Below are 14682 nucleotides of genomic sequence, written 5' to 3' on the forward strand. Positions count from 1 at the left end.
CAACTTTAGTGGCTAAAACTAGAACCACTAAGGTTGAGTGTTGGGAGAGTTAGAACAGACAGAATAAAATATTTCTTTACCCCGTGTGTAATTAGTCTGTGGAACCCTTTGCCACAGGAAGTAGTGACAGCATCTTGCCTAGATGCCTTTAAGAGGGGATTGGACAAATTTCTGGAGAAAAAGTTCATCATGGGTTACAAGTCATAGTAGGTATGTGCAAGCTCTTGGTTGTAGTGGCAGGCTGCCTCTGATTGCCAGATGCAGGGGAAGGCACCAGGACACAGGTTGTGTCTGTTGTCTTGTGTGCTCCCTGAAGCATTTGGTGGTCCACTATGAGATACAGAAAGCTGGACTAGAAGGGCCTTTGGCCTGATCCAGTGGGGTTCTTCTTCTGTTCTTATCTGTTGGGCCACTGTGAGATACAGGAAGCTGGACTAGATGGGCCTTTGACCTGATTCAGTGAGGCTCTTCTTATATTCTTATGTAAAAGAATGGTTGGTTGGCAACCTTCAGTCTCAAAAGACTATGGTATAAGCCTACAGCAGCCGGTATTCCCAGGCGGTCTCCCATCCAAGTACTCACCAGGCCTGACCCTGCTTAGCTTCTGAGATCAGACGAGATCAGGCATGTGCAGGATACCCTTCTCATCTACCCTTCTATGGGCAGAGGCCCATATTGGCCTCTGCCTTTCCATTGGACCATTTCAGCGACGTGGAGAGGGGGGATTTGCTGCATGGGTAACAGCCTATCCTCCATACCTACTTTACCCAGGCTTCACGCACTGGAGAGGACACTGTTCCAGAACCACCATTCAGAGCGTGACACCATAGTCTTCCCAGACTGAAGGATGCCAACATGTAAAAGAATCTGTTTCTGAGAGTTATCCTCCAGAACAGGATGGCATGTGGTATGGTGGCCTGAGCAGAAAGGGAGGGGAGAACTGAGGACATTTCTCCTCTTGCACTACTATTGGAAAGTGCCTTCCCCTCACTTAACACCACCTTACGACCCAAGCCTTAGTGCTGCTTCCAAACTGGTCTCCTTACTCGGGTATATTATGAGAACCAGTTTCTGCTACCACCTCCATACATTATAGCTTTGCAACCTTACTCAGCCATCATGAGGACTTTGTCCATTCATCTCAGCTTCATAAAATGGGCCCATTACACCATCATTCCAGAGGCAAGAATCAGGTTCCATCTACTCACAGTCTGAAAATTCCATTTCTTTGGAGATTGCTTGTAACAGAAACAAGAAATACTTATCATTTGTTTCCTATTAAACATGTAATGTGTATTTTGCATTCATCCAACTGTTTACGCAACACTAATCAGTTTCATAGTCCTCCATCATGCCGCAGTAAAAGCAGAAAACTGCCAATGATTGACAGAGGAGAAGGAAGGAATATAGTTATTCCTTATATAGTTACAGGAATATAGGAATATAGACAGGTGAAGAATCCCCATTATCTCCACAAATATTTTCACCTGGTCAAACAATGACACCACAGGCTGCAAAAGCAAGAATATCATGTTCAGAGTAGACGTTCCTAATGGCTAGTGTGCACAAGTTTCAAATCATAGCACAATAATTTGATGAACTCCCTGCTTTACTGTACCAGACTACTGCCTTTCTCTGATCCCTATTCAGCAGATGCTCAGATGCCTAACAGCCCAATCCTCTGCATGTCTACTCAGATGTAAGTCCCATTAGGGTCAATGGGGCTTGCTCCCAGGAAAGTGTGGATAGAATTGGGCTGTAACTCCCCTCCCAGCCAGCCCGGTGTTACAATGGGCTGCTCAGATCTGCACCGGCTATTTCTCTGGTGCAGATCTGAGTAGCCCCATGGGGTGCCTGGGGTGTGACAAGGGGTAAGGGAATAAATATCCCCTTACTCTGAGTTGTGCTTAAGGCACCTTCTGACCTGCACTGGATACAGGGCAAGCCAGTCAGGCTGCCTGTTCCAGCATTAGGATTGGGCTGTCCATCATACATAACATAAGAACATAAGAACAGCTCGTACAACACCTTTCACAACAAAGCACCTTTTTAAACATGTTATTCAAAAACAAACTAATAAAGATGGTTTATGAGTTGACTAGTTTATTATACTAGAAATAGATACATTTCATTTTAATATTTCTGTCCTTTTCATTTTCACAGACCTTTTAGTTGTGTTTTAAAGCTGCTTTTAACATGACAGTTTTTCACTATGATGATGAATATGTACCACTTTCAACAAGAGTAGGTTCTTAAAACGGTTTTATATATTAGAATAAATTAATAAATGACCAAAGCAAAAAAATGCTGGACTTTGATACACCAGCAAATGCAATTGCTACTTAAGGGAAATCTACAAATGAAACCAGACGTTTTTTTGTTGGGAATACTCGATGGTTTGATTCAGAAAGATTTTGAAACTATTTTTTTATATATGGCAACTGCCACAAGAAGAGTGTATGCTAAATACTGGAAGGTTTCAGAGATACCTTCAGTTGAAGAATGGTGAGGAAAGACAGTGGACCTTGCTGAAATGGATAAACTAAGGGCCCAATCCTATCCAACTTTCTAGCACCAGTGCAGCCGCAATGCAGCCCCGAGGTAAGAGAACAAATGTTCCCATATCTTGAGGAGGCCTCTGAGACTGTCTCCCCAACACAGGAAGCAGTGCATACCCCCATTGGCACAGCAGCACCGGCACTGTAAAATTGGATAGGATTGGGCCCTTACAGTTTTCCTTAAAGAGTAAAGACTTTTATGGACAATTGGAAACCATTCACACGAAGGGGAACTTCTGCACACGGGGAAAATAGGCCAAATGAATTATGGACTAGATGAATAAATAATTGATAAATAGATAACTTTTTCTGCTGTTGAAAATTTATTTTAGAATAACTAATAGACTATTTAAGACGGGGTGACAAACCCATTTCATACAGAGGGCTGAATAGCATTCATGATGCCTGCTGAGGGCCGGAGGTGATGTCATTACATAGGAAGTGATGTCATTAAACAGGTCAAAACCAGAAATAAGCACTCTGTTCTCATGTAGGAACTCATTAGCTGCAAATGACAGAAGAGAAAATACACACATCTTGATCATATTTCAAGATATGGGAGAGCTCAATTATCATGTGGGTCACCCTTTCTGCAGTGTCACCTCAGCATTGTTCAGCAGCTGAGAGCCCGAGGGCCTGATAAAAAGCTTCTGCAGGCCACATCCGTCCCCCAGGCCTTATATTTGACACCCCTGGTTTAGGATATGATACCGAATATGCTATATGATTTTACAGAAGAAGAAAGAAATGTAGATTTAAAACTCTGCACTTGCCACACAATTTTCAATACCTGTTTTTTTATTTTCATTTTTATTTATATTTCCAACTTTCTGAGTCTGTATTTCTTAATTTTTGGGAGCAATCCTAACCAACTTTCCAGCACAGGCATAGCTGTGCCAGTGGGGCATGTGCTGCATCCTGCAGTTGGGGGGCAGTCATAGAGGCCTCCTCAAGTATAAGTATGGCAATGTTTGTTCCCTTACCCATAAGTTGCATTGCCCTTATGTTGGTGCTGGGAAGTGGGTTAGGATTGTGCCCTTTGGTGTTTTAAAATAAAATTATAATTATTTTAAAAAAATCAGTAAATGATACCCTGTCCCCCAAAGGGCTCACAATCTTAAAACAAACCAAAAATACAGAAGAGCAGTGGCATAGCTCGAGGGGGTGCAAAGCACTAAATTCTGCAGGGAGCCTCACCATGGCATGAAAGTGGCTTCTCTGGAGCAATTCTTGGTGAGGGGAGCAAATGGAGGTGTACGCCGGAGGCTGCTTGCACGCCGCAGTGAGGCTCCCTGCAAAACTCAGTGCTTTGCACCCCTTCTAGCTATGCCACTGCAGAAGAGACACCAGCAGCGGCTACGGGAAAATACCTCCCATGATGGGGGTGAGTTAATTGCTTAAAATGGTTTTGATTTTTTTTTTTTCTTTATGTGCCTGCAATCCAACCTGAGGGCTGGGAACGGTTGAAGTGTGGGGTGCAAATATGAAAATAAAGTGCCTGTTTGCATATATTCAGGCTCTTACCAAGCTTCCTTTTGCACATCTCCATTTAAAAAAAAAATCTTTTTATTTAAAAATGTCATTAAAAATAATATTATTAGAAAATAATAATGATTTGGGATACATAAAAAGCTTCACTCTTGCAAGGGCTCCAAGTGTCCAACAGGGGGCCCAGCACACGCAGGCATGATACGTGACACCAAGCTCGTGGGGACTGGTCCTTGCTGATTGCATCCTGCTTAGGGCCAAGATGAACGCAGCAGCCCCTCCCAGCAAGACCCCCAATGGAGCATCCTTCCTCTCCGGCTTCCCACACTCATCCCGATCGGAGCATTCTGATTGGCTGCCGTGGCCAACTCTATTTGCATATTCAGTCGCTTCCTAGGCATACGATTGTCCTGCTCCGCGTCTCATTGGTCAAGCCGCGTAGGCAGTAAGCCCCGCCTCTTGGGGTGGCCCTGGCGGCTCTGCATTGTGTGCTTCAGTGTCTGCTGGGGGCTGGAGGGGGAAGGTTCTTTGCAGTGAGGCTCTGCTCCTGGAATAGCATCACACACGCCACAAAGGGCTGGCTGTGGCAGCAGCTGCAGCAACAGCAATTCCTTACCTGGTAATTATTTCCCCTTCTTGCTTATAATTATAAGTGGTGCTTCTTATGGCTACTTTTTATAACCTCTTTGGATTAATTCATGTTTGTCTCCCCACCCCCCAGGCCCTCCTTTTCTGCACCCTAATGTGCGAGGGGAGAGAGGCCAGGCTGTCTGTTCCATGCTGTATGCAAGCCTCTAATTGCACCATGACCCAAGGAGCCTCTTAACTCTGTCACCTGTTCCAATAGCATTTTGGTTCAGCCAAACCACCTCTTAAAAAGTCCTGTGATTGCTTTTCTGCAGGCCCCTTTTTGTAGTGCTGGAGGATACTGGTGGGATTTTGTGCCTCTGTGTATGGGATAATTCATGTCTAGGAATGAGGATCCTCCCCTCTTAAAGGGGAGCTTAAAGGGAGGAATGCCTTTGGGAAATAATTGGTCCTCTTAAGCTTGATCAGAACCACAGTGATGTTCTCTTAAGGAGGGAATGTCTCTAGTAAAACTATTGGTCCCCTTAAGCTTGATCACAGGGGCATTCTCTTAAGGGGGGAATGCCTGTAGTAAAATTATTGGTCCCCTTAAGCTTGATCACAGGGATATTCTCTTAAGGGGGGGTGGGTGATTCTTTCTCCTACTCAGACTTGTGTGGGTTTTTTCTTCCTTCCTTCTTCTCATTTTGCAATTAGTCTTTCACATCTAGAAATAATTTGCATTCTCAAAGACCGCTGGCTGATGTCTGATACAGTTCCACAGCATACCAGGAAGTGCTTTGTCTTGACAGTCTCTCAGGTTTGCTTTGCGTACAAAACACGTTGCACACCCTGTGTGGGTGGCATTAGAGTAGGTAGGTGATAATTTGTGAACACAACAGTCTTGTGTGAGACTGTAACTAAAGGCAGGGTGGGGAGCAAGTAATGTACGTAGCATAACTTCATACGTAGCATAAAGTGACTGGGTGCTCCACCGTCAGGCAAAACGGAAGATGTTTGATCTGATGAAATTAAAATTAGTAGTTGTAGACCCGACAGCTTGTCTCTGTGCCAGCTCTTGGCCTGAAGTGAACCTTTGCCTAAGCCTTAAAAGCCAGGAACCGTAAGTTTCATAGTCATAAATTATCAATGGCTCAGCTATGCTGGGTTTGCCACGAATGTTCTTTTAGCAACAATATTTGCAGTGGCAGGATCTCGGGGTGCTGTGGCTTGCTATCGCAGAAGACATTGTGACCCCCGTGGACCACAGCATGGGCTGCTAAAATAATAAACTTATGAAGATTTCATGATGATCTCATTCTGAACAGGTGTACAGTATAAGCACTATTTTTTGACTGTTTTCTGATCCTTTAATTGTTACTCATGGAGACCTGTGGTTTCCCTCCCCCCTCCCCCCTTTTCCTAACTGATGCAGGTAAAGGCAGAATACTGGCTGGGGTTGCTACACAGGTGCTTCAGTAAAATATTGAACCAGGGATGGGTTTTGTTTTTTGTTCAAGGTCTAATTGACTGTCTTTGGGCCAAGAGAGAATTTCTCTCCAGATCAGATTGGCTAGTGCTGTGGTATTCTTAATACCACTGGTACCCGGGGTGGGCTGTTCCTATCGCCCCACCCTTGGCTGCTTAAATGCATGGGCAGATCTGGCTTCTACCTTAAGATCCCCCAGGGAGACCAGGTCTACCTGGCATTCAAAAGAACAGGCATTCTGATATCCCCGTATTGCGTGCACCCAGGGTTGAACTGCTCCTGCCTTGCCCTTTGTACATTACTGGGCTAGTGATTCTGGTATTTTTAGTGCTGTCCAACTTTCAACTTGTAGCATGTTTCTTGGCTCACTTGCTGTGCTGTTGGCCACAGACACTTCTTTGCACAGTGTGCTTTGGCTTCTGGAACCTGCTTGTGGTCTGTTGTGTTTCAGGCCAACACAGGTTGGCCTGTGTAGAAGATGCTTAATTGTGGTACGATTTGTGATCTACCAATATGAATGTGACTCAATGTCAGATTCTGATAAAACATCTGTTTTTGTTGCCTACCTGGGATTATGGGAGGGAGTGTTGAGCCCATGGTTGGTGGGCTTGGTTGACCTATCTTATGGTGTCTGCTAGCCTTGAGAGTTTGTGTGAGGGATGTAGCTACAACATGTACATGTACACATGCAGGTATCTTCTGTTCCTGCAATGGGCAGGGCTGGTTTGTATAATGGTTTTTAATTCCTGAGAGGGTATCGCTTAGTGATGGAACACATGGTTTGTATGTGGACGGTTGCAGGTTCAGTCCCTGGCAGCATCTCAGGTATGGCTGGGAAAGACCCCTCTCTGCAAACTTGTGAACTAACTCCTGGCTAGCATTCTGAATAAATGCAGAGGCCACCCAGGAAGCCTCGGGGTCTCAGTGGGAGAGGAAGTGACATAGATCTCTATCTTGAGTGCTATTTTTAACTGGCCCTTGACTGTATGTTGAAACTAACGAAAAATGTTAGGAAAAGATCTGGACTTGCTACATGTTATGTGGTTCTTGAATTTATGAAATGTTGGAGAACATTTCATACATCCAAGAACCACATAACATGGCTTAATACATCTCTGTCCCAGCAAGCTTTTAAAAATATCTATTCTCAGCCATGCAAGTAAGATTACAAAAGTAACCCACCCACCTGCTTACAAATATCTGTTATTTATTTGTGATACATGGCAGCCTAAAAGGGGACTTTTTCAATTTCACATAAGCTTCCCTTCTTAGTTACCTGTAGACTGTACCAGCTCATCGCAGAAGATTAGACAAATGATTAACAAGCTGAAGCTAAGGATAGCTTTGGATGTGCACTTCTGCCTTTGTTTTTCTATTCTTGTACTCCCAGCTACACATGCAATCAAAAAGGCAAAAGGGATTAATCATGTCTGCTTTCACTGACATGGTATCTGGAGACTGGTGCTGTGCCCAGAGATGTATTACTAAAAATAGGTCTTCACCCTTTGGCAAGCACATATGCCTGAGGGGTAGGAAGCACTGCACAAACAAGAAGCTCAAAGTGGAGTATGTTGAACCTCCTTAAACTATGTAATTGTCTGTTACTCTCAAGCTTATGATGCATTTCTGATGTGGCCATTCCTGCACTAAGGTTCCATACTTTAAGGTTACCAAAATAGTCCTTTTTTTCCTGTAGGCTGGAAATCTGAAGAATTAACTATGATGAAATGGAAGACCCAGAGGAGAAAATTCTGTGTATGTTTCTCTCTCACAACAGTACCATAATGTGCCAAGCCATTTATGCCTGGAATATGCCCCATTTAATAAATTATAGTCTGCCTTATCTCTGCTGAAGTGATGAGCCAATCTAGTATGTCTGTTCTGTCTCAAGCTTATGACAGTCCAGTTATTTTAATAAAAAGAGAGGGTGTACAATTTGTGATTCAAGTTGATAGTTGCAAGGAGCTCTTTCTGCAGTGCAGTGCTACCTTGCCAGCAGTAGCCAGGCCAGCAACTCAGTGGTAGCGGATGGCCTCCCCCACCACATGCAACCAATGAACTGCAGGGTAACACAAACCAAAACACAGTCTCTGCCCCAAGGCTCTTACAATCTTCTACTCTCTGCAGGGTGTGATTGCTTCACACTGCTGTTATTTCTTCATCATTTCCTCCAGTGACAAACACACATTTGTTGTATATACACATTGCTTTGTGACATTGAAAACCCTCTGCGTGTACACATTAAAATGTAATGTACAAAGCACCCCTGAATGCAAGAAATCTCCCCCCCCCCCCCACTCATGCCAAACTTCCTTTGTAACTTAACTGGCAGCTATCTCCATTGGTGGAATAGGTGTGACTTTAATTCGGTCCTGTGACATTTGAATTCATAAGAAATACATATTCATGGCTGCAGTTAGGATAGTATATGCTGCTTTTCACTCATGGAAAACATTTGCTTCCAGATAAGTACCATTGTATAGTACTAACAATTAGTTTGAACTGGCCAGATGCCCCCCTTATAAGAGGTTCTGCTACAGAAACCCACAGTCATCTGTCCTCCAGTGCTACAGCCTTAGACTGGAGAAATTGCTGGCTTCAGAAAATTCAGATGGCTTGTCTAGTAAAGGGTGTTACTCATTCTTGAGATCCAGTTGCAAGAAAGCAAGGTTAGTGTGGAGAAATAGGGGTGTGAGAATTGTTTTCAGCAAAAATGATACCTTGGAGCCAGTTCATGCTGTACATGGATGAATAATGGTCTGCATATACAGATAAACTATCATGTGTACCAAGATGGGATGTGTGTTGAACGTAACGTGGGAATTTTGTCCGCTCTTGCATAACCTTTTGTAGAAACTAGAGAATCTATACTGGATCTGGGAGCAAACCCTGTGCCCCTATGTTCAAGCCTTTCTATTTCTGTGATCTCTTATCTCTCCATCCTTCATCCTGATCTATCCCTACCTGTGACCTTTGCTGCATCGTCTTCAGAAGTCCAAAGATGTCCTACTCCTTCAGAAACCTCTGTCCTTTCTCCCGTGCTTGCCTTTTGCCCCTTGAGCTGTCTCCAGGCCACCTGATAATGCCTCCTCTCTTACATCATCCAAAACCCACCTTTGTCAAGAATCCTTGGGCATAATCCCCTGATCCTCGCACCCTGCAGAAACTGACTGTGAGTGTTGACATCAAGGCATATCTTTCCCCTCTCTGCCCTCTATTTCCTGTGGTTTTCATAGATTTTCTTCCCACAGCACATTATGGTCCTCTATGCTCTTCACCTCTTGTGATGTCACTCTGACTTCCATAAGACTCTTCTGGATTCTGTGGCTCTGTTTCTAGGGCAATTGCTTGTAGTAATGCATTGTCTGTCCCTTTTTTACCAGCTCTAAGGAGCCGGTGGAGGGAGAGGTACAGACCATGCATTGCTATAGAGTCTATACTATCGGATAGTTGCTCTAGAAACAGAACCACAGAACCCAGAAAAGTTTTTCAGTAAATTTTCAGCTGCTGTGCTTCAAACTCCTGTGGCACACCTGTGAACCTTTTGTGGCCCATCAGTGTGCCATGGCACACCAGATAAAATCACTGTTCTGTGCTTGATGCTCTCTCTTTGGAGACCTTCTGGTGGGTTTTTAAGAAACTTCTGTTTAGAATGGCTTTTGATTGTGAATTCTGCTAGTGACTGAATCTCAGACTGGCATTTGTTTTAACTGATGCTGATCCACTGGGTTTTTAAAAATTGTTTACTGTTTTGTTTATTGTTCGTTGTGTGTTTTAGAACAGGGGTGTTCAAACCCCGGCCCGGGGGCCAGATGCAGCCTGCAGCGAGCCTCTATCTGGCCCGTGGCCAGCCTCTTGTCCCCTGAAAGAGAACTGAACACTCGACTGAACATGACCAGAGCTGTGCTCTGCTTGCATCTGGAGGGTGTTGTGAGGGCCGGAGAGGCTGAGTAAATGAGCCCACTCATTAATTCATTCAATCATCTAAGTTCCATCTCTAATTTATTTATTTAAATTTTATATTTAAAATTTTTCCCAGCCCTCAGCACTGTGCCAGATATTTCATGCGGCCCTCTGGCCAAAGCGTTTGGAGACCGCTGTTTTAGATAATCGCAAGCCGCCTTGAGTGCCCTCAATGGGAGAAAGGTGGAGTAAAAAATCCATCAAATACTTAATGTGATACTGTAAGTTCTTTGGTAGTGATTTCTGCCTACAGGGGGGACTTGGATGAGTAAATTAGTTTGTAAATTTAACATAAATGGGGGGGGGGAAAGCCCCCAGAAAAAACTCCCTGATGAGGACTGAGTGGCCTCCAAGAACCATGGGATATTGAGATGACTGTTGGAAAACAGCAATAGCAGAAATGGGAGAGGGCTGGGAGAGGGGATTGGCCAATAGGATGGGGAGATTCACATTTTGATGCCAGTCCCGCTTTAAACAAACTCTTGAGTTTTTCAGCAGTGGCCTTCATGGCATTATACTGTTAGGAGCCATTGTGGATGCTGAACCCTTTCCTGCCTAGTTGGGGACTGCATTCTTGGGAAAGGTAGCTAGGACCGAATCCACTGAAAGGTTGCTGTTTTTGGCTTGGCTTTTAGGAGAGAAGCTAGTATTGGGGAGACTTTTCATCAGCCTTGCTAATGGCTGTTTACCTGAATGATAAACCCTTGGGTGGACAGCAGAACACTCTGACTCCCAGAATATTTTAAAATAACGTAATGCAGTTGGTTTTTGGAGAAATAAAACTTCAAATGAATTTTAAAAGGAGAAGGGAGGGGGAAGTCCAGGTTCATTATTGTTTACATAGTCATAATTTTCTCTCGAACTCGCCACTTAAAATAAAGCTATTTAAATAATGCTATTTAAAATAATGCTACTTGGAGAACAATTCCTTTTCCCCTCTTCCACGGAATGAGAAAGCAATCCTGTTTCACAGGTTAATAACCCAAGAAAGGTAATATATTTGGGAAGTAAGGAGGAAGAGTGCCAGAAGTTTGCTTTGTACTGTGGCAAAATCTATTCCAAGGCATTGATACTTCACTAATTGAAACAGGATCTGTTAATCACTCTTGGATTGAAATCTACACAACCATGTTACTTGGGCTGTTTTAGTAGCTCCCTGGGCAACATAGAGCCCCCCTCTCCTTTCCATTATAATTACACAGCAGTCTCTGAATCCCTAGAGTTACTTTTCAGCCTGTATCTAAAGAAACACATCTTAGGGGGCTCTCTTGGCAAAAGCAGGCTTACAGAGGCTTCGCAATACATTAATTTTAACCACTTAATTATTAGCCCATTAACAGCCAGGCAACAAATCAGCTTAAAAATCATTTAATCTCTTGACAAATCTTAAAAAACTTAAACCTAGGTGAAGTTTTCCAGTTTGAATTCTTGACCTATGGATGAGCTCTCTTGTAGGAGGATAGATCTAAAGTGAACCCTCAGTTCAGTGGACCTTGATTTAACTAAATTTAGAAATAACCAACATAGTCCACTTTTTTGAAACTAATCGCATATATTATGCTCGTGTGCTGGATGTACAGAAATGCAGCACATGTATTTTTATAAATGCAGTTGGATTTAATGGACTTTCAGCATTAACAGACGTCCCTTCCCCCCATTTGTTAAACTGAGAGTTCCCTGTAATATTATTTTGTTAAGATCCTGTGCAGTAACTAGTTCATTCTTTCCGACCCGGGTAACTCTGGCAAGCCAGCTGGATTTTGTCCACAGGAACCTAGTTTAATTCTGAATCGCTGTTTGACAAGCATCTTGTGTAACCTAATACAGACAGCATTTCCTTTGCTCCTGTTGCCACTTAATAGACCAGTAATCTTGGCTACCAAGCAACTCTGAGCTAGTGTGGATGAGGCCAGAACTGTTTTCTTTTTTTGGTTTTATTTTATTTAAAAGCACACATAGAATCCATGATTTTCACCCCCCCCCACACACACACACATTGAAGTTGGCAACTTGGAGAGTTGAAGGGCTTTCGGTAAGAAGCCAGCCTAAATACTTTCCATCATTCTTCCTGAAAGTTTCCAAAGGAGGTTTCAAAATTGCTGGCTGCAGTTGGAGAAAGTAGTTTTTATGGTGCTGACCTTGTAATGTGTTCTAGAAATTGACTTCAAATCAATGCCTTACAACCACTGTTCCAGCTCTGTAGTTTATAATTGATTAACATATGGTAATATCAGGACTAGAACTTTCATTGTGCACCTGTAAGTTAATTAATAATCCAATTCATGCAGCATTGCCCTATTCTAAAGCAGTCTACACAGCAGGAAATTTACAGTGGAGGGAAGTAAGAAGTGGGCTCCCCCCAAGTTTTTTTTTAACTTTAAGAACACCAAACTATTCAAGGTGGTAAAAAGCAGATTGTGAAGTGCTCCAAAAGGATCTCTCCCCCACCTCTCTCCCAATACATGGGGGAGGAGAAGGTTGGACTTTCACTCTGCACTGGAGAGAAATTATTTCTGCTTCCAAGTCTTTGAGCAACCTGGTGTGAAGCAGATGAACAAATGCATCCCTTATCTTCTGAGGAACTTGAGTGGGGTAGTGCCAGACTCTGGATAGTTGAAAGTAGCGAGAGGACCACCTGCTACTTCCAACTGCCACTAAAGCTCCCCCCCCTTCTCCAAGTGAGAGAACATCCCCACTTCTCTGTATCTTCTAAAATTCAAAGGAAGGTTGGGTGGGCTCATTGATTTAATTTGCATTGGGTTCTGCAGATGGTTAGTATGGATTTGCTTGTATCTTTGTTTGTTATCGGTATGAAATAAGTATACCAATTAATAGCAGCCTCTTCCTTTCTTCTTTTCCCAGGTAAACGGTACAAAATGCTCTCCCGATTAAGAACAGCTGCTGCTCCCTGCACGTTGGCATGTCGTGGTTTCCATACAAAAGAAAAAGGGAAGCCATTGATGCTGAACCCCAGAACAAATAAGGTTAGTCACTTGATTGTATTACACACGATATCTCGAATTAAGAACAAAACTGGACACTTCTAGAACAATGGTTCCCAACCTGGGGCTTCTGTACCCCCAGGGGTACTTGCCAGGATCTTTAAGGTACTTGGGTAAGAATTGAATAATGACCGAAAAATATAGGTCTGTATTAGAATATCCTGTGGGGCTGGCACAGCAGGAAGAAAGAGGGAGCCGGCTGGCTGTGAAAGCTCCAGCAGCTGCTAGTTTCTGGTCATCAATTCATGTATTGTCAGATATGATCGATAGTTGAAAACATATAAATTTGATAAAACGGGAACTATATTAATTACAAACATTTTGCTAATACGAGGGGTACAATTTATGGAAATGGGCTGCTGAGGGCTACACAAGTGGAAAAACAGCTGTGCTAGAAGATCATCAAGGTTCTTTTAATATTCAGCATCACTCAGTATCCGAAAGACTGCTGTAGTAGGGGATGCTTTACATTGAGAGAGGCCGATGCAAAGAACTTCTTTGTCATAGAGGATCACAGTTAATCTTACATATTTTTACTGCCTTAATGGGGGTGGGTGTGTGTGACAATGTGGGGAATTGTAGCAAATTCCCTTTTTGTAATATTTGTACATTAATTTAGGTAGTAATCAATACTTGTGATGAAGCCTCTCATTGACTGAGCTGGTGTGGTGTCGTGGAAGATTTAATTATTTGGGGAACAAAGTTGTTTGTACTCCATCTTCTGTGTGGAAAGGGGAAGTTGTCAGTTCAGCTTGGGTTCAGTCCTCACTTAGGCTGAGTGTTGTGAAATGGTCCCAGAGTTTAGGGAAGGCTTCCCTGGGAAGCTCATGGGTTGAGTGCAGACTAGCAGCCCAATCCTAACCTGCCCTAGAGCAGGAAGGCTGGAGGGCCTGCTGCACATCCAAGTCAGGGTTGGGGCTGGAAGCGGCACAGCCTGGGGTAAGGGAATTGCTTCCTCTTACCCCTGGGGTAAGGGGAATAATTTCTCCCTACCACCTAAAGAGGTGGCGCAGATGCGAGCAACCCTGAGCTGCCTGGGAATGGGGTTAGGATCCAGTATAAGTGCTAGATCCTGGTTCCACCCCCACTTACCAGCCACCCGCCCATGGGCCTGCCTGCTGCCCCCCTCATCCTGAAATGCCTCCCACCCTTCCCACGCACCCTCCCGACCCCCGTGCAGGCTGAGCTCGGCCGGTGCGGTTTACCTGTTGCCCCAGCTAAGTGGGGCTTGAGTTTGCTGGCTCCAAAGTTGGCACGAAAATGCTTTGCAGCACTTTCATACTTTACTTTCATGATGGTGATGGACTGGTGCAAGGGACTTGCGTTGGCCCAGGGCATGTTCAGGATTGTGCCCTAAGAATGAAACAGCTGTAAGGAGGATAGGTGGAGAATGAGAAAAGGGCAGAGGAGGCAGGGGAAAAGGAAAAGAATGGAAGGTGGAATTGAGAGAAAGAAAGCGCCAAGGAGAGAAGAGAACTAGGACAAGGGCCTAGAGAGTCTCTGTGCACCATTTGCAAGCAGGCAAAGGTTGTTCTGAGGATTGGTGGTTGGGAGCCAAAGGAACATAAAAGTTGTTTGATCCAGAGTGACTCCTGTCTCTACTGCAACATTGTGA

The 14682-nt window shown here is 43.9% G+C and overlaps 1 protein-coding gene across 2 annotated transcripts in view; it reads left to right on the forward strand.

The window, feature by feature from the left end:
* Positions 1–4543: 4543 nt before the first annotated feature.
* The window catches only part of ME2 (malic enzyme 2), a 35185-nt gene continuing 25046 nt past the window's right edge, over positions 4544–14682 (forward strand). Inside the window, exons 1-2 of one of the 2 annotated variants that reach the window (XM_066613724.1) lie at positions 4544–4665; positions 12928–13049. In XM_066613724.1, the coding sequence (XP_066469821.1) occupies positions 12942–13049 (108 nt within the window). In that variant the 5' untranslated portion in view covers positions 4544–4665; positions 12928–12941. Of the gene's footprint in view, positions 4666–5681; positions 5737–12927; positions 13050–14682 lie in introns of those variants that run through there. The other variant, XM_066613725.1, reaches the window with a different exon arrangement.

The sequence above is a fragment of the Tiliqua scincoides genome, chromosome 2 (assembly GCF_035046505.1).
Source record: "Tiliqua scincoides isolate rTilSci1 chromosome 2, rTilSci1.hap2, whole genome shotgun sequence".
NCBI classification, from domain to species: Eukaryota; Metazoa; Chordata; class Lepidosauria; order Squamata; family Scincidae; genus Tiliqua; species Tiliqua scincoides.